General features: G+C 50.2%; 1 protein-coding gene and 1 long non-coding RNA gene across 4 annotated transcripts in view; one reads left to right on the forward strand and one right to left on the reverse strand.

Annotated features, from left to right (window-relative positions):
- Positions 1-13579: 13579 nt before the first annotated feature.
- On the reverse strand, positions 13580-14716 carry LOC141418839 (uncharacterized). Its single transcript, XR_012443476.1, has 3 exons — positions 14476-14716; positions 14052-14372; positions 13580-13898 (listed from the first exon to the last, which is right to left on the reverse strand). It is a non-coding gene; the product is annotated as an uncharacterized lncRNA (long non-coding RNA).
- Positions 14717-15288: 572 nt separating this feature from the next.
- Tbx5 (T-box transcription factor 5) overlaps positions 15289-25436 on the forward strand; it is a 49904-nt gene continuing 39756 nt past the window's right edge. Inside the window, exons 1-5 of one of the 3 annotated variants that reach the window (XM_074060839.1) lie at positions 15289-15677; positions 19490-19668; positions 21364-21458; positions 23527-23646; positions 24465-24612. In XM_074060839.1, coding sequence (XP_073916940.1) covers positions 19522-19668; positions 21364-21458; positions 23527-23646; positions 24465-24612 — 510 coding nt within the window. In that variant the 5' untranslated portion in view covers positions 15289-15677; positions 19490-19521. Of the gene's footprint in view, positions 15678-17387; positions 17915-19489; positions 19669-21363; positions 21459-23526; positions 23647-24464; positions 24613-25436 lie in introns of those variants that run through there. The other 2 variants (XM_020185174.2, XM_074060838.1) reach the window with 2 other exon arrangements.

Consider the following 25436-nt stretch of genomic DNA (forward strand, 5'->3'; position numbering starts at 1 on the left):
TCAGGTCTCCCCCATAACTTCAGCACCAACAATACTTCCAGACATACAGGAGATAGATAATATTTACCTAAATATTAATATTATCTCCCTATTGGTGGGCCTGGAGGCTGATTATGGAAGAAGATGGGGTTAGAGCATTAAATTAATTTCAGGTATAGTTCAGACCTATAGCTACTAAATTTCTTTCAGGTGGTCCAGAGAACCGAGGGGAAAAGATGTGCTCAGCCACAGACCAGTGGGGCCCTAACTGAGTGCCCATATTTGAGCTGAAGAGGTATTGGGGTTTGCAGTGAACGAAGGCTTGGCACAGCTCAGTCCCATGAGCTCCTCGATATGATTTTCCACTAATGGTTGCAGTTATCCACAACCTCCATTTACTGGGTTCCTCCGAGATGCCAGACTCTAAAAACCTTGACCTTGCACTGGCTGTCCATGGTGGGCAGTCAAAGCTTCACATTTTCTGATGAAGTCGCAGAGGCTGGGCAATAACCTATTCCAGTGTTTTTTTCTCCTCTTAAAAGGCCCGAAGACTTTTTTGTGTGTGTGGGTTCAATTTTCCTATTCTCCACATGGGCCACATAAAAGAAAAACAGCAATTTTACCACATCTGGTCACCTTCTGTCAGGGGTGAGTCAAGTGCTGTACATCTTAATCCTCTCGGTGACTCTAGAAGGTGGTACAATAATGCCCATTGCACAGAAGATGAAACTGAGGGTCCGAGAGGCTTAATAACTTACCTGTGATCACCCAAGTCTGCTTGTCTATGTGTCGAGTCATGGTATGATTCCTGTGCAGGAGAATCCAGCCACAAAGGTCCACCAGAAATGTGTTTTGCATTTGGAATTCCACCCCTACCTCTTCCTAATGCCCTCCAAAGAGCCTGCTAGAACCTTCTCTATTCCTTTTTCTCCATGTCAACAAGATGGCAAATCATGCAGTACACAGCCCGCAATACGCACGGAATGCATAAGTGACTGTGTAAGTGTGTCCTTCTGGGCAGCTCTGTCTAGGCTACAGAGATGTGGACACCAAGCCATAGCTGGTGACAGTGGCCACCAGCTCACCCCCTGCCCCCTGCCACACAGCTTCATGCACACAGTAATGACTTTCAGCCAGAATGTGGACAGACATGAAAGGCCCCTTTTCCATATTTCCCAACCCTTAGGCTTGGGCCACCCTTTGAACTCGCTTCATAACGTAGTAGAGAGGAACTCTAGTGCAACTCTGAGCCAGGCCAGCATTCTTATTGCTTAATAACCTCCAGGGATCTCCTGGTATATTGCATCCTTGCTGTGCTTGATTTTCTTTTTAAGGGGAAATAAGACTTTGACACAAACAAGTGGAGGCCGACCTTTCGGGCAGAAGAGGATATTGTTCCTGAGTTTGGCGCGGGCTTCTTTGATCAGAATGTAGGTTGTTCTAGGTAGTGGGAGCTGTGCGACAGCTCATTCACTTACTGTTTCTTCATGTACATCGGTGCATAGTTACCTTATGAGCTAGGGGGTACCTGGGAAGAAACCAGCCAGGGACAGCTGGCTGTGACTACACAGTTGTCAGACAGTGCCTGTGTTACCTCCAGGTGTTTAAAGTTTTGGAGACTTGGGGCTGCTGTTGAAGTCACCTTCCAGTCACAGGTCACAGGTCACAGGTGGGTCTCGGAAATGCTACACAATCTGGTGTCTCACCTGGACGTTTCTTCTCTCCAAAGAAACACCCCTCCCCCCTCAGAACCTTGAGTCGAGGTTATTTACAGCAGAAAGTTCAGCTAATCATTCCTGCTTACCAAGATGCTCTGAGGATGTGCACTGAAGCAGACTGGTAATTTGCTATTGTTTAAAATTAAGATTAAAGCAAATCAATAACATTTATGGAGTGTTCACTATGTGCCAGGCACTGTGAGTGATAGTTACTGTTGTCATTTTAACTATCTCCCTAACAGATGAGAACACTGCTGGAATTATCTGGATTTTAAACAGTAAGAAACTGAGGTTCAGCCGGGCATGGTGGTGCACACCTGCAATCCTAGCTACTTGAGAGGCAGAGATTGTGAAGATCATGGTTCGAGGCCAGCCCAGGCAAAAAGTTAGCAAGACTCCCATGTCAATTAATAGGCTGGGATTGGTGGCACATGTCTGTAGTCCCAGCTATTCAAGAGAAGGAGGGGAGGATTGCAATCTGAGGCCGACCCCAGGCAAAAACATGAGATCCTATCTGAAAAATAACTAAAGCAAAAGGGGCTGGAAGCTTGACTCAAGTGGTAGAGTAGCTGCCTAGCTAGCTCAAGGCCATGAGTTCAAATCCTAGTACTGCAAAAAACCTTGTTTTTAAAAAGAAACTGAGGCTCAGAGAGTTTGTTCACTACCAAGACCACAGAGTGAGTGATCGTCAATGGGGGGACTTGAACCCTGATCTCTGGAGTCTAACCCTCCACATTGTCCCTGGCTCCTTGCCAGCCACCCTCATTTCACCTGCAGGACTTCATTGAATTCTTGAAGCACCTTTCTTCTCTTACCATCCGCCCCTATTATAGCAGAGGAGGCTTCAGCTCAGGGTGAGTTGTTGACTTATCTAGGGTTGCACAGAGAGAGAGAGAGAGAGAGAGAGAGGAAGATTCAGACTCAGAGCATCCACTCCCAGAAGCCCTGGAATATTGACATTCCCCTCTCAAGGTCTCTCTGGCCCATGGTGGTGAGTTTCAATTATCAAGGCCCTGGAAATGCGTCCGTGTGTTTGGAGGTGTTCTGAGGGCCAGCACAGATGACCTACCCTCTGTCATGGGTTGACTTGCGTCTCCTCCCATAGTCATCTGTCGCAATCCTAAACCCGGGTATTTCAGAATATGACCTCATTTGGTAAGAAGAGCTTTAGGGAGGTAATTAAGTAAAATGAAGTCATTAGGACAGACTCTCACTTAATATGACTGGTTCCTTATTAAAAGAGAAAATGTGGGTACGGATGGGACACAGGAAGAACACCACATCAAGAGGGAGGCAGTGAATCTTGTAGCCAAGGAACACCAAGGGTGGCCAGCAGCATCAGAGGCCAGCAGAGACAGAGGGACAGATCCATCAAGGGCCTCAATGGGAACCAGCCCTGTCTACTCCCGGATTTCAGACTTAGCCTGAATAAATTCCTCATTTAAGTCACTCTGTTTCTGGCAGCCCCAGAAACAGCTACAGACCTGGAGGGGACACAGGTGTTGAGGACACTAACCATCATCGGCCATCATTTCTCCAGTGGCCACACCAGTGTCTTTGGTGACCAGGCATCAGGGCAGAGTTTGGGTAGCTTATTTCAAATCTGCCCCCATGCAGCAAGTTCAAGGGCCTAATGATGTTAGGATTCTCTTTACTTAGGAAAACAATCCTGAATTTTTACCAGTGTCTGGAAGAAGGTGCAGCCCCCAGAGCAAGGCAGAAAGAAACTCTCAACCACACATTCACAAAGCTTGCTCTTAGTTACAAATTAAATATCAAACATTGATCTAGATCAAGGCTGCACAATTAATAATAGGTTACGGTATTTATGCATCACTTGTCTGGGGCCATTCATTTATTGTCTCACTCAATCCCTAAGAGGAGTGGATAATTATTTTCCTCTTGAGATGAGAAAATGGGCTCTTCCCCTGTGGGAACAAGAATGTGAAGTCAGGCAGGACTGGACAAAGCCCAAGACTTTGTATCAGTCATCTATTGTTGTAATAATGCTGAGTAACAAATAATCAAATAACACTAACCAGAGGCTTAGGATGATACACATATATTTTTGCTTATGGGTGTATGGGTCAGCTGGAGAGTCTGCTGACTGGGACCAACTTGGCTATCTGTGATCAACTGGGAATGGACAAGGTGACCTTGCTGATCTTAGTTGCACATTGGTAGACACAGGTTAGCCACGTGTGTAATATTCCAGCAGGCCAGCCCGGAATGTTCATGTGGAAGAGGCAGAGAGACAGGAGTGGAGGCACACAGGTATGAAGGCTGCCATTGTCCCATTAGCAAAGCCAGTCACAGAGGCCAAGTCCAGAGTCAGTGTGGGAGGACCACTTGAAGATGTGGGTATAAGGGACATGAAAAATTGGGTAGTGAAATACAAAATCAGTCTCCCACAGGCCCCCAGTGTGTTCCTTCTGCTTCCTGATGGGTGAGCAAGAAGGGAGAATCGGCCATGAGTAGCACAGAAACGGAATCTCCACTGCAGCCTCACCAACAGCAAATGTTAGGACTAAAGGCAGAGGTACCTCTGTCTGTCCTTCCTTCCTTCCTTCTTTCCTTCCTTCCTTCCTTCTTATGGGTGCTGGGGATAGAACCCAGGGCCTCCTGAATGCTAGGCAAGTGCTTTACCACTGAGCCACACCACCAGTGTGAGCATTTCCTGAAGGTCTGGGAGCTGGGAGACAAAACATAGTTCTTGACCGCAAAAGGCTGTCCCCATGGGAGGAAAGCCATGAGAGTCAATGTCACAGGTCAGTAGGTCAAGCTGAGCTGAGGGCCGCAGCAGCCCAGGCAGGGCCCTGACCAATGATAACTAGTTGACAATGACGCTACAAAAGAGTGGATGGTCTTCCCCCTCCCACCCCAGACCTGGAGCCTGGGCGTCTGGTCTGGAGTCTTCAAAAGGGGCCATGAGCATTTCTGGGCTCTTCTTGTTCTCACCTGCCTCTATTTCCCCAGAAGCTTGTGTTGGAGAATCCTGGCTTCTCCTTGCAGATACTAGTGAGTTGGTCCTAACTCCCTCCCCAGGGTACCAGTGACACACATGACTGCCAAATCCCCATCATGTTTCTGTCTGTTCCAGGAGGACCTGTGTTTGAATTCTCCACAAGGGCCCATTTCCCAAGACCTACTTACGTCCAGCCCTTGCTGTGTGTTTTGTGCACATAATCCCATGTCTTTTTTGTTTATGACAGCCAGCCAAGACGGATATTCTTGTGAGAACCATGGACAGATTAAAAAACAGACTGGGAGAGCCAGGAGCTGTGGCTCACACCACTCAGGAGGCAGAAATCAGGAGGAGCAAAGTTCAAAGCCAACCCCAGGCAAAAGAGTTCTTGAAAAAAACAGTGATAGAGCACCTGCTTAGCAAGCATGAGGCTCTGAGTTCAAACCCCAGTGTCACCAAAAAAAGAAAGAAAGAAAGAAAGAAAAAACAGGCTGGGAGAAGGGGAGAGCTTCACAATGAGCATGTGACTAGGTTAGGATTTGAACCCCTGGCCCTGCCTGCAATTTAACCACAATGTGTAGCTTCCTCTCTGAATTTTCCACCAGGGTTATCTGTTCTCTGTCTCTCTCTGTCTCTGGTTCCCAGAGTGCCTCAGACTTTCATGTAAGAAAATCCCCCCAAGTGAACCCAAAAGGGAGAAGTGGAGAGACAGTAGTTGGGAAGAATTGGTTTGAGATACTCCCAGCCAGTTTTCTAAAACTTGCCCAGCAAGAACCCAGCTCTCCTTCCTGCTCATGGGAGCCTCCACCCAAAGAAAGCAGGAGGTCAGAGTGTGGGCAACAGGCCAGCAAAAGCAGTTAGAAATGGCTCTTTCTTTTCTGCCGGTGACAGGCAACACCCTGGATGCATAAATCCTTTATTTTTATTATTATTATAGCTCAGGGTCCAGTATGAGCCATAAACGGATTTAAGAGGCTGCTAGGTATAGAATTTAATATAGTTGGCATCATTAAATAGTGGCATAGCAAACCCGCACGGGGAAGTCCGGAACCTCCCTCACCTCCATCCCTTCCCATCTCTCACCTCCCTCCCAACTCCACAAATCCTCCTGGCCAAGATTCCTGAAGGGAAGGGCAGAAGAGGGATAGAATGGAGACACCCAGGCCAGGGAGAATGGCTGGGGTCACCTTTCCCAGGGTGTCCTTAACATTGGTGGAGAGGGTACCAGGCAAATGGCCAATTAGGAACATAGGGAGATGGGACAGGACTTTCTAGATAAGCAGGGGTTTATCAGCCTATAAAAATACCACTTTCACTTATCTGCCGTCTCCTTCTCCTGGCTCCTGGGAAGAGACAGAGTGGACAAAAGAAAGAGCTGAGGACAAGGATGGGACTGAGGGACACTTGGCAGGGAGAGGGGGAAGCAGTGAGGCGCTGAAAGCTAGAAACATACACAGGCAGGGTTATTTTCCCCTCTGAACTTCTCACCAACAGACAGACTTTTATTCCTATTTTTATTGCAGGGGGTGAGGGAGCGCTCCAGTCCTGTGCATTTTATTGACTCCTTGTATGTTTCTGGAGTGTCCCCTCATCCTGGGGACCAGCCACATCTGCTCTAAGACCATCATGTAGTTGATTTATTTTATCTACTTGATTATGTGAAAGACACAGTAACTAAATAAACAAGCATGGAACAAAACGACAGCCAATGACACCAGGTGCTCTGGGTCTTAACTCCTATAAGACACCAAATCCTCACAAAAATCCTGTTCACAGGCTGGCTGGCAGAGTGGCTCAAGCAGTAAGAGTGCCTGCCTAACAAATGTGAGGTCCTGAGTTCAAACCCCAGTGCTGCCAAAAAAAAAAAAAGTTTCAGAAATCCTGCTGGAGGTGCTGTTGTTAATTCCCTTTTACAGAAGAAGAAAATCAAACAAATCCCATGAGCAAAATAACTTCTGCTAGGTATGAAGAAAATAAAACAGGGTGATGGTAGGGGTGGCGATTGAGAGAGGAAAGAGAAAGAGAAGTGGGACAGTCAGTAGTCAATGCTGGCTTGGCTGAGGAGAGCTGAAAACAGAAGGACTGCAAAGGCCTTGAGGTAGGAATAAAGGCTGTCCAAAAGAGCAGAGAAGGAGGTGGGTAGCATGAAGAGGCTGACAGTGGCAGAGCGGGACACAGGAGGGACAGGAAGGAACCAGAGCTTGTGTAGATTAAGTAACAAGGCAGTGGAGACTTTTCAGATGTCTTTTGGAAGGTTGTGAGCAACAGCAGGACATTATCTAATACCTCATTTTTGCTCCATTGCAGAATTTTTGCTCCATTTTTGCTCCATTGCTACACAGAGCCCCTGAGTGGAAGGGTGGTGTTGGCCGTGGCAGTGGTGGGGTTTTGCTCAGAGCCAGTCTTCCTTCAGAAGTCAATGAGGTATGGATGCACCATAGGCAGAAACCTGGAGAACTTTGGCAATTCCTCTTCCCATCACTCCTCCTCTACACCCCCGTGTCTCCACATGCCAAACTAAAGGCTTGGACCAGCAATTGCTATAGGACCAATGGCTTCCAGTGTCCAGATGGTATCAAGGCCCTGGGGCACCTCTGGAGGTGACATGTGGCTAGTGAAGAGCTGGGCTGAGGGGTAGCTGGGGATGGCTCTTCTCTCTCCTGTTCCTTGGCCACATGTCCTTTCTGCCCCATAATGGGCGACTCCAGTCCAGGTGGGACATGTTGAATCAAAGGCTTCTCCCCAGATGTCCCTCCTGTTGCCTGGATGTGCTGGAGACTTCTGTCAGGTGGGGCAGGGACAGCACAACCCTGAGTGGACCCGTGTGTGAGGCTGTGTGAGAACAGAGGCCAGGGCCCAAGGCCAGTGGGTAGAGGGCAGTGTGTGTATCATGAATGAACAGATACAAATCTGACCATGGTAGCATGTGACTCCATGGTGTGCCAGGGCTAATATGTGTGACTCTGGGCAAGCACTGTCATTGTAACCGAGTGTGTGTGTGTGTGCCTGCTAGTCACTACAGATGAGTGAGTGTGAGAAGCTGTGTGTGTGAGTGACTGAAGGTGAGTAGGCCTGTGACTGGGGTTGTGTTGGGTGTGCCTGACACAGAAGTGTGATATATCTATCCTGGGAGTGTGGACCAGGTTGTGGCAGGTGGTGTGCATGCTGATGGGCAAGTGTAACTCCTGGTGGGCCTGTGTGTGAACTAATGTCCAGATGCTTAAGGGTATGAGCCTGTGTGGGGTTGTGTGTGACCCTCATGGTGTGTCTGAATTGCTGTAGGTTGTGTGACAGTGAATCTGAGGGTGTATGACTGAAAGGTGTGTCACTGAGTAAGATGGAGTGCATGAGTGTATCTGTGTATTCCTGGACCATGACATCAGAAAGGCATTTGTGAGGGGGACACTGTGTGACGTGTAGCTTTCTGTATGGAAATGTGCCTGTGGCTGTATATGTGTGTACATATATACAAAGAGTATAAAAATATGGGAATAAGGGCCAGGCAGAATGCACATGACTGTAATTGCAGCTATTTGGGAGGCTGAGGTAGCAGAATCACAGTGCAAAACTGGCCCCAGCTAAAAAGCCCAAGACCTTATCTGAAAAACTAAAGCAAAAAGGGCTGGGGTGTGGCACAAGAGGTAGAGTGTGCCTGCCTAGCAAGTATGGGGAGGGGAGGTGTGGAAGTGGCCAAAGCCACGGAGAGGAGGCCCAGATCTAAGTCCAGGACACCTCTGACCTGAGGTGATGCTTGGGTGATAGGTGCTTTCTTGGATAAGTCCCTCTCCACAGCAACACAGGCCCGCACACTCGACCATATCATTCCCCATAAACCCCTTGCCCACAGGCGTTTCCACATACAGAAGTGCAGGGGGGGAAAAAAACCCTATCGGTGTATATATTTAAATATATCTATGTATGTTTTGAATAGTTAAATGTGTATATTTGGTTACCTCTCAAGGAAGCACGTAGCGACCAGCACAACAGCAGAGACACAAAGTCCTTCCTCAAATGACACATAAAGACATAAGGACAAGCCCAGTGTGGAGGTGCATGCTTGCAATCCTAGCACTCAGAGGCTGATGCTGGAGGATGGCGAGCTCGAGGCCAGCTTGGGCTATCTATAGTGAGACCCTAGCTTCAAAAACCAGCAAAAAAGTCCAGGACAATATCAAATTCAGGTACATAGAAGGCAGACACAGCCTCCTCTCCAGCTGTCAGGCTTGGGCCTCTGGTTTTGTCACAGCCTAGGTACTAGGAGGGAACAGGAACGAAGTATGCTCCACCATTGCTTCTAAGATTTCTGCTCCCGGGGCCATCCTCAAGACTGACAATGTGGGCCAGGAACCCGGTTATTAAACCCTCGGGGGAACTGTTAGTGCTTAGGAGCTGGGCAGTATGAGAAATCTGGGAGATGCCCCAAAACCCTGAGCTGTGTGCCTGCTAGCATGGGGAGGGTAGCCTTAAATCCTAGAGATGTGACAGCCTCAGAGAGAAGGATTTCCCACGGGGGCAGGAAGACTGGCCTAGAAGCAGCTATCCCAGGGCAGGGAAGACAAGGCAGAGGGAAGAAGAGGGACAGCAGAGACTCCCTGCATTTCCCTTTTCCTGGGACTGGACACAAAGTCCACACCTTCTAAAGAAGTCCTCCTCCCCTGCCAGACTTGGACTCCAGGCAACCAGTGTGTGTCCAGAGCTGGCCTGGAAAGGGTGTGGCAGAAGGAGCCTGCAGCTGCAGGTCTGGGACCCTCGCCTGGGCCTCAAGGCAGGGGGACTTTATCCATCAACCCCAAGAAGCCCACAGAGCTGAGGGAGAGGGCCACACCTGGTGCACTCTCTCCACCCTGGGAATGGGGAAACTGGGAGAAAAACTCTGGGAGCCTGGAGGCTCCACAGCCCCATCCCACTGCTTCCTGAGGTGTCCTGAGCTGGCTCAGTAGGCTGGAGCACAGTGTCCATAGGCACTCAGAAGCAGCTGCAGTTCCTTTGCAGGCTCCACCTATGGTGCCAGAGACTAAGGAATGACATGGAGCTGGGTGTCTTTCCAGCAGGGGCTGTGTGACATTGAGCAAGTCCTCGCCCTCTCTGAGTCTAATTATTTCTTCCCCGCCCTCCCCCCCAAATGAAGCCAAGCATATCTTCTCTCCCCCTTTCATTTCACTCACCCCATCCCTTCCTCCCTCCAGAGGACAGTGTGTACTGGCTTTGAGGCTGTACTCAAAGCCCTCTGTATACCTGAATATGACAGGGTCCAGGATCTGGGAACAGAACACTGAGGTTAAGGCCATGGGGCATCTTGTATCCTCTGTCCCATCTGCTAAATGCCCATGAACCTGGCTGTTTGCTCACAGACCTTCTTCTAGTTCTGCCTCCTCAGTGGGAGTGGATGAAGGGGTAGGACATTCCAGAGGTGGGAGCCTCTCTCCCAGGACTGAGCCAACAAAGTGCCTTCTGCACTCATTTGGCCTAACAGACCTCTTCCCGCTCCCCTCCCCTGGCTCCACCAAGAAGTCCAGTCTAGTAAAAGCCATTCTCTGGGGCTTTGGAGTTCAAATCCTACCCGACTGTGACAAGGGCCAGGGCCCCAAAACCTCCTCTTTAAGTTGGGTGTGACCCAGCCAGTTTCTCACAGTCCTTTTTGGAGATTAAGCAAGTGAAACCTGGTTGCAACAGCCCTTGCCTGGCCTGCCATAAACCTTTACTACAATGGTGTCTCCAATGCTAACAGGTTCCTGAGCCTGAAATACCCACTTTTTTCTCTTTGTGTAGACACAAGGACTCTTCTGAAAATAATGCCAGAGGCTGGGGAGGAAAGAAGTCAGAGTTAGGGTAGAAGAGCCTCCCAAATTTCTCTGAATAGAAATGAGTGTGTCCAGGCACTACTGAGTCAGCCAGGATCTTTGGGGGGCGGGGAATGGCATTTGTTGCCCCATGAGAATTAGGGAAAAAAGGATAATTGTGTTTTCTAGCCAGTTTGGAGAGGGATGGGTTCTGCCACAGAACAGAACAAGGCTGTGAGTGGCAAAAGCCTTTGCAGGCACGAGCCCCTGCTGCCCTCCTCTTCTGGGTCCCGTGATTGCTGCCAAGCCAGGCAGTTGGAGCTTGGAAATAAGACCATCCCCCCACCTAGACTCAAGAAGCAATGCAAAAATATTTTACTGTTATTTCTGTGACACCCACAACCGTTTTCTCTAAGAGGAAAAGGAGGCTAACTTACTCTTTGAGCAGTCTGACTTCCATGCAAAAGGCCAGGGAAGAGGTGGCTTGGACCAAGGTGGAGAGCCCCAAACAGTGAGGGAATGAGTTTAGGAAGTAGATATGGAGACTCCAGTCACCGCTGATGTCCCAAGTCCCCAGCTGGGGCTGCACTGCGAGTTTGTACTAAGTTTCCTAACTCACTGCTCTGCACTCAGCCAAAAGGGACTTTTGCTCAAGACCCCAACCAACCTAGTACTAAACCTAGATTTTCTACATTGTTTAAAAGAAAGGGGGCATTTTTCACTCTGCTCTGTTGCTTCATTGAGGAGGGGAGAGCCAAGGACAACTGGGGGAAGCGCCTTCAGGTCCCAGGATGCTGCAAGTGCAGGACCAACTGGGGGACCTTCCCTGGCACCCCATTGTTGAGAGCTTTTGGGTTGCCATAGTGACCAGGAAACCCAGGACCCTTGCGGAAACAAATCGCCAGGAACTTTTCCATCCAGAGCCTCTGTCTGGTTTGGTCTGTTGCTCCCCAGAGAGTGGATTGTGACTTCGGAAGAGGAGGATAGGTAACGTGGTTCCGCTTCCAGATTCTTCTGTGAGGGATGTCTATCCCCAGAAGCCAAAATCCCAGCACCAGGAGGCTAGAGGGGACCCCAGCTGCAGCTCTGGAGGCCTGGGCTGATGAAGAAGAAAAATTAGAGGTCTCGACCGAACAATCATTTCGGTGACGGATCCTTCCACTTTGGGGTTTGGCCGCCTTCTCACTGGCACCCCCACCCACCTCCTCAAGTTCATTACCAGAGTTTTCACTCCGAGCAGGAGTGTAAATTCCCACCACCTCCTCCCCAGCTCCTTTTGCAGCTGGGCCTGTAGCCTCTGATCCTACAAACTTCTCCCGGAAAAAGGGGACCGAGGGCTGCTAGGATTAGCTTGGCCAACTGAGCTGGCGACACCAGCATCAGTAAAAGTGTTTAGGTCCTCTTGACCCGAGAAGACCCACGTCCAAGACCGAAAGGCTGATGAGACTATAGGAATTTTCAAGACCACCGGCTTGGGCCATTTGCCCTTAAGGCGAATGTTGCATGATTCGTGGGGTTGAGTGCCGACAAATCAAACTGAGACTTCCTGAAGAGGGTAATTATTCCACAGTCGCTCTGTCTTTTGTTTTCTTTGTCCGGATGTGTCCTGCTTAGACTCAGACAGGGATCCACGCCCCTCCCCCCTTAAATGCAACCCTTTATGAAACTGGGATCAAATTCTGTCCAGTGGGGACGCCTTGCTCCCTGGGGCCCCGGTTTGCTGGAAAGAGGCCCCTGGCAGCCAGCACTGGAGGTGTACTTTCATCTCTAGTTTTGAATTTGGCTTTTTGAGCAAGCTTAACACGTGTGGATTTAATTTCCCTTTCTTTCTTGCTTTCTTTTCTTCCCCCCACCCCCTGCAAGGGAACAAGAAAAATAGTCTGCAGTGTCGACAGCGGGACACTGTTCGGTTTGCCAGAGAAAATTTGTCTTTCCAGAATCCCAGAGAACAGCAGGACTCCCAAGTTTCCATGGCACCTTTCAGCTGGGGGATGGGGTATCCAAACAGGACCCCAGCCTTCTCCCTAGATCTGGAGTTATTAGCCTACATCTCGATCTACAAGGTCAGAGCCCTGGGATTCAGACTATTTTACCTACATGTTTTGGGGGCTGCGGTTGGTGTAGACGAGGTGTCTATAATGGGAGGACTTTTAGCAAGCTGTGGGCTACAGATATGGCTGGAGCTCTTAGGTTCCAGGCAGCCTGCATAGGCTCCAGCTTTTCTCTGCAATGACTGTCCAAGTTGGAGGGGGCAAGACAGCCAGTTGCTCCATGGTCACCAAGTGCCATTCTCTGCCTTCCCTTCCTTCCAGGCTGTTTGGGAGTATGAATTGGTAGCTAGATTTGCAGAAAGATGCTCCATTCCTCATCTCATTCCTTTAGCTGGAGGAAAAGAAAAGAAAAGGAAAAAAAAAACTAGGAGGGGATAAAGGAGAATGGCGGAAGAGTGAATTCATATATGATATATTGTAAGAACTTTTGTAAATGCCACAATGTCCCCCCACCCAGCACAAGAATTAAAAAAGACCCAAAACCTAAAGTCATCCAACAAACTTAGGGAGTGAGGAAAAATAGTTCCTAAATATGTGAAGACTGAGAAGAGCAATACATATTCTTGAAAGGAAAAGTTACATACTGAATAATAATGATAAGAAGAAGAAGAAGAAGAAGAATAACAACCAGTGCTGGTCAAGGGCGGTGAGTGAGGGAAAGACTAGGAGGTAACTGAATGAAACATGGAGAAGGAACTCCTACGGTCCAGGAAAAGTTACAATCCAGCCAGCTTTTACTAGGCCAGAGGGAAAGTGACCTCTTGAGAAAAGAAGAGATTTTCCCACCATATCACAGACATTTTTCTTTTACAAAACGAGTTGGTCACAGTTTAATTTTGACATCAGTTCTATCGCTGTTATTTTATACGTTTCCCATTCCAACCTCTATTTTTGACTCCAACAGGGACCCCACTGAGGCAGGCACAAGGCTACACAGAGAGCAAAAATGAGAGTGTCTTCTTGTGTGCTCCCTTTGAGGAGGAATGTAATTTAGATGTGATTTTCTTAAAAAACGGATAGAAAAAAATCAAAATGATCAATGACAATCGCTCCCATTGTTTTAATTTGGTTTTTATTTAAAAAATAGGATCCTGGGCTCTCTTACCCATCGGAGTATTAAAATCGGGATGGGAATTTTGCAAATGGGGGAAGATACACTTCAAGAGGAAATTGAGCTGGGAGCAAGTTGGGGGAGCCGCAATTCTTGGGAAAGTGGGGCGGGAGGTGTGTTGGCAGCAGAGTTGAAGACGGCCCAAAATAATTAGGCAAAGAATGGGGAGTAGAAAATCCGGCTGAGGTCTTTCTTTCTTTCTTTCTTTTTCTTCTTCTTCTTCTTCTTTCCGTGGTGCTTTCTCCGGAGCTCTGGGAAAGGGGGTCTCTGATATTCGGCTTGTAGAATACTGTTCTGAGTTGGTCCAAGAAGTTGAGTCCGGAAAAAAAGAGAAAAAGGACTAAACAGAAAGGAACTCGCCCTGCTCCTTTGGGCCCGCGGGGCCTAGGCCTCGGTTTCCCGCGCACCTCGGTCAACCTAGGTCAACTAAGATTTCATCAGACTAACATTTGGGTAAAGGATGATACCGGGCTCTGCACTCTTGGCGCCTTGGAGCAAATGCAGGACACAACCAGGCCGCGGATTTGGGGAACGAAAACGAGGCTCTGGGAAGCCACTGAAGCCTGGCCGGGAGGACGGGGACGCGGTCCTGCCGCTGGAGGCTGCACATCTACGGCGGGCCGGCTTCGCTGGAGGCCACCGCCCGCTGTCCCCGCGGGCCTGACCTTGGCTCTGCAGCTGCTCGGTCCACTGAGTCCCTGCACTTTCCGCTCCTGCTCCAGACTCCGGGTAGAGTGGGCCCGTAGCCAGGCCAGGCTTTGGAAAACCCTGGAGGTTGGGGGTGTGCAAAACCCAGGATCAAACCCGGGGATTGAGGACAAGTCCAGGTTCATAGTCCGGCTCCCTGGGGGCCCCTTGGCGGGGAACTTACCCTTGCGGAAGGCCTGGCGCTCGCCGGCTCTGCGCTGGGCCGGCCTCGCTCTTCGCTCGGCGCCGCCAGGGGCGTCTATGCGGTGCGTTTCGCAACTCAATCCAGCGGGTTTCCAAATGCGCGCAAAAGCTTGCGCACGTTCCACCCGACTACTTGGAAGTTGTACCCAGTGATCAAACTAGAAATAATTGCTATTACAAAACAAAATACTGTCTTGCCCCTCTACAGGACCCGGCGCTATAATTTTTCTCTGCAGAAATCACTCCTGCCGCCCCCCCAACCCACTGGCACCCCGCCCTCCCCCCACCCCAGGCCACTCTGGTATGAATTGCTTCCCCTCCACCTCCTCCTCGGACGGACCTGGCCAGAGGACTATTCGCAGAATGGCTTTTCTCTGCAAGAAATATTGCAGGCAACTCTCTCAGAACTTCTGTATCTTCTTTCCCTACCTCAATAACTCAGTAATTATTTCTATTCAGGTATGCGATTGGGTGCTGAGTTATCGCACCCCAAACAGAACAAGCTAAAGAGGGGCCTGATTATTCATTTTTCCAAGAGCTCCACTTCAGAAAAAAAAATTAATTTGTAAATAACTAGAGTCTCTAGCTTCTTGCAGGAGACCACGTTTTCTTTCCAGCGGGGGGTAAAGTGGGCTCCTGCCTCGAGTCCCTAAGATCCCTCCCTATTCTCCCCCTCCCTAGGAAAATCGATCTTAGCTATATTTGTGTCTCATGTACGCCACTCCTATCTCTTTCCCCCGCCCCACGCTGGGTTTGTTAATTTCTTTATTTATTCCCGGGGGCTGAGGCGTCGGGTATTTACGCAGACCGAAGACGGAGAGAAATTAACCTCCCGCCGCTGCCCCCCAGTCCAGCGTGACAAGGCGCGGGCGGGTTGCGTGACTTGTGACGTCTCCAAGTCCTATAGGTGCAGCGGCTGGTGAGATAGTCAGTATCGCCTGGTTGCCTCTTTATTTTATTGGGGTATGCCTAGTAATAAACTGTAATATTTAATTTGTTGGAGACCACAAACCAACTAGGAGCTGGGAGGTACTGCTCCTCTGGACAGACCCCGGAAGAAGGTCTGGCTTGAAAGGGGGTCTCTTTTGAGGGTCCTCTCATAATTCGTCATCTGAGCCCCTGGCCTCAGTGAGCCATCACTCCTGGCTTCTGCGCTGGCAAGAAGAGGTGGGATTTTTGGAGGTGAGTATCTCTGAGTGAGAACTAAGGGGAGGAGACTAGGTGTATTCTGCAATTCTCTTCCCTGGATGGATCCCTGGCTTCTTATCCCCAACCAGGCCTTGCTGAATCTCCCCAGAGCGAATTAAGAACGCACTCTCTTGCACATTGGCTTTTTATGTCACGTCCGAGAATGAATTCCCCTCACCAGGTTTAAAAATCCCGATTTTGCCTGATGGCCTGCACCATACTCCAAGCTCCAGGAACCACGCAGATCTGGCTGGGCTGTTCTTGGAGGGATCCAGACCTTTCCTCTCGGGAAGGGCCTACAGGTTATTTATGGGAATTAATTTTATCCGCAAATCTCTGAGAATTTAAAGGGATTGGAGAGGTCTTTCTGGATTTCCCCTACTACCAGGCGCATCCTGATGCCATATTAATTTTTTTCTTTTTCCTTCTCTACCTGAGACTGCCTTCTTAACCAGCCTAGAGGCCAGGAGTTGATGTGTTGGATGGTTGAAGGTGTTTTCACAAACAAATAACTTGCCTTGCCAAGGTCTGTTTGAAAACAAACGTGGGTGGTGGAGGGTTTGGGTTTTTTCCTTTGTTGTCTCACATTTAGGGCTTAGACAATCCACCTGAGGGCTTGCAGGGACGGCTTGGCCTGGGATTCAGGGAAAGCAGCCACCAAGGGCTATACCCGCTGTGGGTCTCCTGTTTCCAGGGCATATCTCCTTCCATCCCTCTCTGTAGCCCTATGCTTGCAGGCCCAAATATCTAATCAGGGTCCCAGAAAATAAAAGAACAAAGGGACACAGGGGACAAGGGTGGGGAATAGAGCAGAACCACGGACATACATTTCTAGTGCCAATACTGGCCCTCCAGTCTGGGTCTTTTTACTCCTAATGACTGCTTCAATTCAGCCTCAAAATAATACATTTCAGAGAGAGGAAAAGCACGGAGAGGCACACAAGAAGATGGAACCCTCAGTCACAGCCCAATGACTGTTTGATTATTTTAACAAAACTAGGCACTGCCTTGTGTACACTTTGGCCAAGGTGGTCTGGTGGTTCCAGCGGGTAGGAGGTGAGGATCCATGGTGGTTTCTTGGCATTTTTGATCTTGTCCCCAGTACACCTTCACTCTGCCTTTGCCATAGAGAGTGGGGGTGATGAGTTGGGAGGGGGGAGCAACAGGGAGATGTCAGGGCAGCCAGCCTAGGCTTCATGTGTGCTGTGTGGGGCCAGGCAGGGTCACACAGCTCTACATCGGAGGTCAACCCTGGAGAGAGAATCCAGGTGTCCAGGTGAAGCTGCAGACGCCCACGGGTGTGTGTGTGTGTGTGTGTGTGTGTGTGTGTGTGTACTTGCAGAGTGCCCAGGCTAGGTTCTCTGCAGGAGCAGGTCACCGAGATTTGTGGTACTTCCCTGGTTCAAGCTTGCCATGATGTGTGCAGGCTTTGTTGTATACATCGGATGGCTGCCAGCAGTGGAGATGGAAGATGGTTGGAAAGGAGGTGGGGTGGAGGATTGGAGTCTTGGTTTGAGAGTCTTGTTGTGATCTGAGTGTTTGGGAAATCTGGTGGAAAAGGGAGGAAGGGTGGGGGAGGGAGAGAAGAGAGAGGGAGAGAGAGAGAGAGAGAGAGAGAGAGAGAGAGAGAGAGAGAGAGAAAGTGTGCAGTGGGAGCTAGTTGGATAGGCAATTTCAGTACTTTGTAAGCATCAAGGCGAGGGAACGTCACAGTGTTCAGTGGAGTTGGCTTGTATGACAGAGAGAGAGAGAGAGAGAGAGAGAGAGAGAGAGACTCTGACTCTCTTACCTCGGATTCTGGAGCTTTAGCCCTGAAAGCAGCGCTCAGAAGGAACTCGGACAATTCCCACGACTCTCTCTAGTGTCCCAACTCTCCTTCCCCCCCGGGTGCAAAGGGCGGAGCAGGACGCTTAGATTAAACAGTTTCTGTTTAACCGCTCCTGGCACTGCGGTTTTGGTGTGCTTCCTTCGGATCCCTCTGGAGCCCGACAACTTGGAAGTACTGAGGGAGAGCTAGCGAGCCACAGAGGAGGTGTGCGCGGAGGTGGGCAGTCGCCGCGAGGCTCCGGCCGCGGGTGCGTCTTTGTAGCAGCAGCAGAGACCAGGCTGGGCAATCGGTCCCCAGCATAGAGCCCGGAGCCATCATGCCTGCACCCCCGCCAGGACGCCGGCTTCCCTGCTAGGAGCAAGAAGGGTTGTGGTGAATGAATGCACCCGCTTCGCTGAGCGAGGTAATGGCCCCGCAGAAGGCCGGGGAGGCTCGGGAGGGAGCCACCGCGCCGCGCCGGCTCCAGGAGGCGCGAATGGCGGACTCCAGTCTTGCTTTGCAGTCTGCAAAGCCCGGCTTCATTTAACGCAGCCCGGAGTTTCCCGAGCGTCTAGAGCCAGGGAGGCCGCCGAGGCTGGAGAAGCTGCGTTGAGATTTGCAGAACTGCACGGCCTGGTTCTGTCAAACCGCATCTCCTTCCTCTCCGCCAGCCCCGAGCTCCCCCAGACCCTGGCAAGGGCGCGGGGTGGGATTCTTTCTGCAGCCGGCTGCGCTGGTGCGGCGCCTGCCCAGCGTTCTTTTGTGGTGGACAGACAGTGGGACTCCCATCACGGTCTGCTCAAAACCCCAAGGGCGAGGGGAAGAAAGCTGCTAGGAAGATAGGCCTCAGGCCACCATAGACCTTCTTGGGATCCAGCATAAAATGTTGCTAAGATTGTGGGGAGCCATCGCTTGCACGCACCCTTCCCTAGTCTTCTGGTGTTTTGAGGCTGGACTGGTAGTTGTAGAAACCCGTAGAGACATCAGGAGGAAATCAAAGAGCAGGAGACAGGCTCAACTCTGCAGTTGTGTTTTGCAGCAAAACCTCGGCCGATTCAACGGTTGTAACCCAGGATTTATCTGGGACCATTTTTGTCCTCACTCACACAGAACCAAGCCTGCGGTTTCAGCGAGGTGGGCCGGGTTGAAGCTCGGAGAAGTTCCCTTCGGCCTGGGCTGCTCCACAAAATGCCCGATTCTGGTTAGAGGGCCCAGAAAGCGGGGAGAACTCGCTCCCCTGGCCGGGGGCAGAGCGCTGGTCACCAGCACTCTGTAGCTGGCCTCTCTTGAATCTCCTATACGCCCGTGGAGTCTTCTGTGTGGCTGATTTTTTTAAATTTAATTTAATTTAATTTTAAAGCAAGTCTTGCTTAAGGTTGGGGGAAGGGAAGAACTTTTAATTTTTAAAGGACATTTCATTTTTAGGCCTGTAACTGACAAAAGATGTACACTAATTTTCTTTTGAACCTGGTCGCACTATTTGCATATCCTTCCTCTCTTGTTTTTGGTTTTGCAAGAGGCGGGTTATTTCAGGAGTTTTTGAATGCTGCAGAAAAATATTCCTTTTGTGAGGTTTAATAAAAAGAGCCCTGATGCTGTTCTCTTGAAGAAAAAAAAATTCTCAAAAGGACACTGGGTTTTTGTTTTGTTTTGTTTTTGGTTCATACCCAATGGCTTCCAAAAATACCGACCCCTTATCTTTATTGGCTCTTCCAGGAGTTCAGACAAATTTGACGGGCAGCTCTCTTATCGCTCAGAGCCTGGGCCTGGGAGATGCGGGGCTCGCCTCCTGGTCTGAGGCGGGTCTTTCGCGTGATCACAAAATAATAGTAACGATAATAAAAATAATAGAAACTTCTTCAGTCCCTTGCAGCTGGGAAAGGAGGTGCTGGTAGCTGGAAATTGGGGGATAAGCTACCCTCCATCTGTTCAACTGTGCTCTCCAACTAAGTCTCTCTCTCTCTCTCTCTCTCTCTCTCTCTCTCTCTCTCTCTCTCAGAGCAGAACCTCCCGAGGTGCCCTGGGCGCACCATGGCCGACGCAGACGAGGGCTTTGGCCTGGCGCACACACCTTTAGAGCCCGACTCAAAAGACCTGTCCTGCGATTCCAAACCCGAGAGCGCAATGGGGGCCCCCAGCAAGTCCCCGTCCTCTCCGCAGGCCGCTTTCACCCAGCAGGTAAGAGAACCTGCCTCCCCGCAGCTTTTCCCAGAGACCAAAACTGGAGTTGGGTTTCGTAGCTCAGCTCCTCTTGCGTGCGCGCAGGGAAAAAAGAAAAAGGGGGGGGGGGGGAAGTCCACAACTCATTATTATCCTTTTTCCTGGCTATTCCCACTGAATTCCATCTTTCTCTGCTGTCTCCCCATGTGCCAGTATATTCTAACCCACGACTTTCTTTATATGGCGTGAGGATTTTTGAAACCTATTTAAATTCTTGGAGAAATCTCAATTATTTGGGATCAGTTAACAATGGCCCAGATTCCTTTCCTGTTGCACTACGAGTAGAATTGGCCCAAGAGACTTATTAAGGGCCAGGTCAGCGGCCGCTTCAGGCCGGCATGAGCGATGGCTTGACCCCTCTTCAGATCTTTCCCAGCCTTGCCTCGGCCCGCCTCCTCCGCGCCTCCACCCAGACCCGCGCGCCGCCGCACCATTTGTCTTGCCGTGGGTCGGGGCCTGGCCCGGCTAGTGCGTCCTGGATGACCGAGGGGAGCGCATCGGGCTGGGTGCAGAGGACTCGAGATGCCCCGGGCTCGCCTGGCTGGAAGCTGGGTCCAGTGGAGAGAGGAACCCTGCCTTGCCCTCTGCCCTAAACCCAGGAGCATTGGTGCTCCAGGTGACCCTGGCAGACCCCAAAGGTTTAAAAATAGGCGTCACAGGGCAGAAAGAGGGGGTGCCAAGCAGAAGAGATGCGGATATGTAGCTAAAAACCTTCCTTGTGATTTCGATGTCCTCTCAGGCTTTAAAAATTTTCCTTTGCCTTCACGTTTAAGGAAAAAGTGTGTGTGTGTGTGTTTATACAAGCAAGACTTAACGAAAGTAGTTTGGAAAACATACAGATTTTTTCTTTTAAGGAAAAGCAAATCCACTTCTTAGACCATTACTAATTATTTCAAAACGAATATTTGGTATCTGATTTTTTTGCATCTGTCTTGTAAATTTACTTCGTAGTTGAAAGCGAAAATATGAAACAGTTTCAACCGTGCCCTGAAATCAAAATTACTGGAAGTGAACGGAGCTAGATGTGGGAAGGGCTTGGGAGGTTTTATTAATATATACATTGAGAATTAATTTTTTGCTCTGCACTGAGAGAGCATATTATCAACGTTTTTGAATTTACAATTTCATGTCTGTTCAGTGTTTGCCCCTACCATGATTAAGAATAAACATACACACGCATGATATTTGCAGATCTGTATGTTTTCTGAGTGGACATCCGGGTATTTATTTAAGAATATCCTGAGTGGGTTTTTCTAGATTGAAGGGTTTTGTTTTCCCAATTCACTGGAGTTTACTAACTCCAGTGAAGTGAATTGAAATTAGTCAGCCCAGTCCTCCCCACAGTCACTCTGAGCACTCCGTGGTTGGTGACGATTCTGCCTATGTTGGTGGCAGTTAGCAGACGCTGTGACATCAAGTGGTTACTGGAAGCCTGGAGACTGAACCTGCCTGGGGATTCCTGGGCAGAGGCTGCAGGGCTCTCCAAGAGCCCAAATCGCTCAGCGGTGGGCCTTCGGGCCACTTTTCACCCCCTAAGCCCACAGGATTCACAGGAAGGAGAAGCAGTCCCCAAGTTTTCTGGGTGTTTGGGAAAAGAAGGAATGCTCGCTGCCACCAAGGTTTGTCGCTGTGAATTTTCTCTCATTCCTGCAGGGCATGGAAGGAATCAAGGTGTTTCTCCATGAAAGAGAATTGTGGCTGAAATTCCACGAGGTGGGCACGGAAATGATCATAACCAAAGCTGGAAGGTGAGGTGGGCTCTCGGGTAGCCAGGGAACGAGCGGAACTTGGGGAGAGAAGAAGAAAAAGTGGCGGGGGAAGGGAGAGAGGAGAGCAGACGGGAGGAAAGAATAGAATGTAGAAGGAATATTTTGTTTCGTCGGCTTTGGTTAAGGAGGCACTGGGAGGACTCTCTCACCGTTCTCAGCAGGATGGTAGAAGTACCCGAAGTTCAACTCCGGAAATAAGGTACTTCTTCCACCTCGAATATAGGGGCTGACCTCTCTGGATGGATTTAGATATGAGAAAAAGAGCAGAGAAGGACTTTGGGTTTCTGAGGTCTGGACTTGATCCCTCGCCCCCACCCTGAGTCTATCCCCCCCCTCCCCTGACCTTGGAGTGGTTCCAGGGTCCCACCGGATCGCCAAACTCTGAATTGTCGAATGTATTCGCTCCTTCCTTCATTGTTTAAAGAAAGCAGGCGAAGCCTTTGAAACTGAGCCGGGGCTCGGCGGAGCTCTATACACAGACACCGATAAACACCGCAGCTTGGCCAAGACGCTGGCCCCGGCGTTCCTCTTCAAAGCTCGCTAGAGTTTTAGCTAGAAAAGCTGGGCTGTGGGGGAGGGGATGGCCGAGTCCTGTAGCTCTAGATCTGTGTGTGTGCGTGCGTGCGAGCGGCGTGTGCTCTGCCCTGGGGGACATCGCCACGTCCCTCCCCGTGTTGCGTTGGTCCCCCATGTCCAGAAGAGTAGCGGACCCCGAGTCTGCCCAGAGCAGAAGTGACAGGGGCCGGTAGGCCCGAGCCGCCCAAGTGTGTGAAGGTGGAGGGTGGAGCTGACTTTCTAGACGCCCCGATTCTCCAGCCAAAGCCGCCCGCAATAAACTGACAACAGTGACATTTATTATTATTTCAAATTAAACAATGTCGGCTCCCCCGCTCGGCCCAAGGTCTGGGTGAACTAGGAGGCGGCGGCGTTCTGTTTATAACAGCGAGTTGAGTCCTCTTCCCATTCCGCCGAGGAAGGAAAGACCCAGCCGGGCGCCTTTTCCCCTTGCCTGAGCCGAGGATTTAACTATAAAAGGCCAGCGCAGCCTCCTGCGCCTCCGCCTCCAGGCGCGCGCTCCCGCAGATAAACACCAAACACCGCCAGGCCCGGGCTCCGAGGCTGCAGGAGGGAGGCCAGCATTCACCCCTACCCGCCACCGCTGGCCCAGCCGACATCCAGCAGCTGGGTCTTTCTGCCCCAGGCCAGCCTCAGAATTCGTGCTTTCTGGGGCGCACTCCTCACCAGGCGGGATGGGAATTTGGAGCGCGCCAAGGAGTGGGTAGAGGAGAGGTATTGGGGGACAGTGTTGTTTGGGCCACCAAATTTCTGTCCTTTGATCCCAGTCCAGGCCTCAGCTCGTTCTGAAACCGAACCTGGATAGGTTTGGAATTTCTTTGCGGAGGGTCAAGGAGTTCCTGTTCTCCAAGGAAAATGTTCCAGGCGCCTTGCAGAAATTGTGGGACGTTTAGAAATATTTAGGAATAAAGTCTTGCTTGCTCGAGACTTGTGTCTTGAGTTAAACTGGGAACCCCACTAACCCCTGCCTCTAGGGGTAGGAGACCAAAGTCAGGACAGGAAACAAATTGCCCCTCTCACCACCAAGTTGTGGATCCGTAGTGCGTATCTTGGTGTCCGCCACTACCCAGCAATTGGGGGATGGGCCGGAGCGCCTGTCTGGAATGAGAAGGTGGCTGCTTTTGTACCTAGTGAGTCTCCTGTCCCCGCAAACGGTAGGCGCCTGGCTCTGAGAAGGGCATTTGGTAGGACCTGAATGAGGAGCACTTTTAGGACTTCTTGGAAACCAGGCTGTAAGCAGCCGCCTCCTGGTTTCTATTTGCCTCAGAGGTACCTACAATGTCAGCCTCCATCTCTTCCATCCCTTTGCTTTCTCCTTTCCCAAACTTCAGGGAAACCCGGGATGGATCTCTCTGACAGTGGAGTGGGGCCAATTTTGCTCTTGTATATTTCTCAAGGAATAGTGCTCTTCAGAATAGTGGCATTAATTCTTCCTCCCCTCTCTGTCTGTCTGTCTCTCTCACCCTCCCAGGCGTATGTTTCCCAGTTACAAAGTGAAAGTGACTGGCCTTAATCCCAAAACGAAGTACATTCTTCTAATGGACATTGTTCCTGCCGACGACCACAGATACAAGTTCGCAGATAATAAATGGTAGGCACCTTGAAGCCCAGAAGGGAAGAGCAGAGAAGGAAGTAGATCACCCTCCCACTCCCCAACCCCTTATAATCAAACCAGTAAACATCTTTTGGGTCCCTACTGTGTGCTCCATCCAGGCTTGTGCATGCCTTTCTATCTCATCTTGCAGACCACCCTAAGAGAGAGGGAAGAGCAGCCATTAGTTAGTTTCCATCTAGTTGACCAGAAGACTGAGACTAAGAGGATGAGGAGCCTCTATGTATTGCTGCACCCGTGAGTGAGGGATTTTTTTTAAAAAGAGTATTGTTACCAACTGCTGGGCATATTTCTGGAGGCATAAAACCATTTATGGTTATTTCTTATGAGTTACCTGCTTTGAACATGCCCTTTTTATGAAATTGCAAAATCGGCCTGTGGCATTTGAGTTGAAAAGGCAAGAGAGCAGAGGCCCAATTCATTCCTGGGGTCGATTGTTTCTGCAGCTGCCAGTAGTGCAGAGGCTGGAGGAGAAATCCCCCTTTGAAAGCACTTAAGGAGTTTGCAAGATTTTTTTCCTTTGCATATCCGGACTTCCAGATCCCCGGATGGTGTGTGGGCAGCGAGCCTCCAAGCGCTCTTTGCGCAAGCTGGGGGAAGAATGGGTAGAAGAATGAACCAGGCCGGGGGCTTGCCTGGACACTGGTGTACAGGGGGGAATTGGGGCAGCCAGGACTGCAGATGGCTAAAGGAGACCAGAGTGTCAGGCCGTTCCCAGCTCACACTAAGTAGCCCCTACCCAGAGTGCTTCCTCTGGGTCACCTCGGTTCTCCTGGTCACACTTCTCCTTGGTATAGGTCTGTGACTGGCAAAGCCGAGCCTGCGATGCCAGGCCGCCTCTATGTGCACCCAGACTCGCCGGCCACCGGGGCCCACTGGATGCGACAGCTTGTCTCCTTCCAGAAACTCAAGCTTACCAACAACCACCTGGACCCTTTTGGGCATGTAAGTACCTTGCGGCAGGCCATCTCCCTCCCCCTTCTTCTCACTGAGTCTTTCCCTCTCTGGCTTCCTGTGTCACAGGTCTGTCTCCCTTTCTTTCCTCCGATTTCCCCTCCTTGGTTTCTTTCTTCATTTACCTTTCTCCTCTGGACGTTCTTTCTCCCTCTCTTCTGCCTCCCTTTCTCATCTCTTCACTTTTTCCTTATCTTCTTCCTCTCTAACTCATCTAGATTTCCCTTGGCTTTCTTTTTCCTCTTACTATTTCTTCCTCTTCTCTACCACCCTTCTATTCAGAGGGCTCACATCTTGTACTGTCCTTCCTGTGATCCAGCTTGGGGATCTGTGTTTCCCAGCAGCTAGAGAGATAGTACCGGGGTTTCCTGACCTGGAGCTGCATCCATGTAGCCAGTGGTCAACTTCTGCCTCTGTTGAGGGGCAGTGATCTTGGGGTGACTAAAGCGACTCATTCCAATCCTGGACACTGGGGTCTTAGTCCCAGTGTGGTAAGGATGGGGTATGGGGAAGGGAAGGAGGTTGTGTTTCAGTCCCGCAGAAAACATGATCAGTATTGCAGGGTCAGTGGGTGCCCTTCCCTGTAGCCCCTTCCAAGTTCTGCTGTGTATTGGGCTGTCCCCTGTGAGAGGGAGAACCCAGGTCACCTGCCTCCTGTTTCCAAGTGGCAAGTACACCCACAGAGGTGAAGCCTGGTACCATAACCCCCTTTTAGCTTGACACTCTTGGGCAAACCTGTTTTTTTTTTTTTTTCTCCTCCTCAATGTCCAGCTTTCTTCCTCCTCCACCATGCCCAGCACAGGCAAACCTAGACC

Source organism: Castor canadensis, chromosome 18, assembly GCF_047511655.1.
Source record: "Castor canadensis chromosome 18, mCasCan1.hap1v2, whole genome shotgun sequence".
NCBI classification, from domain to species: domain Eukaryota; kingdom Metazoa; phylum Chordata; class Mammalia; order Rodentia; family Castoridae; genus Castor; species Castor canadensis.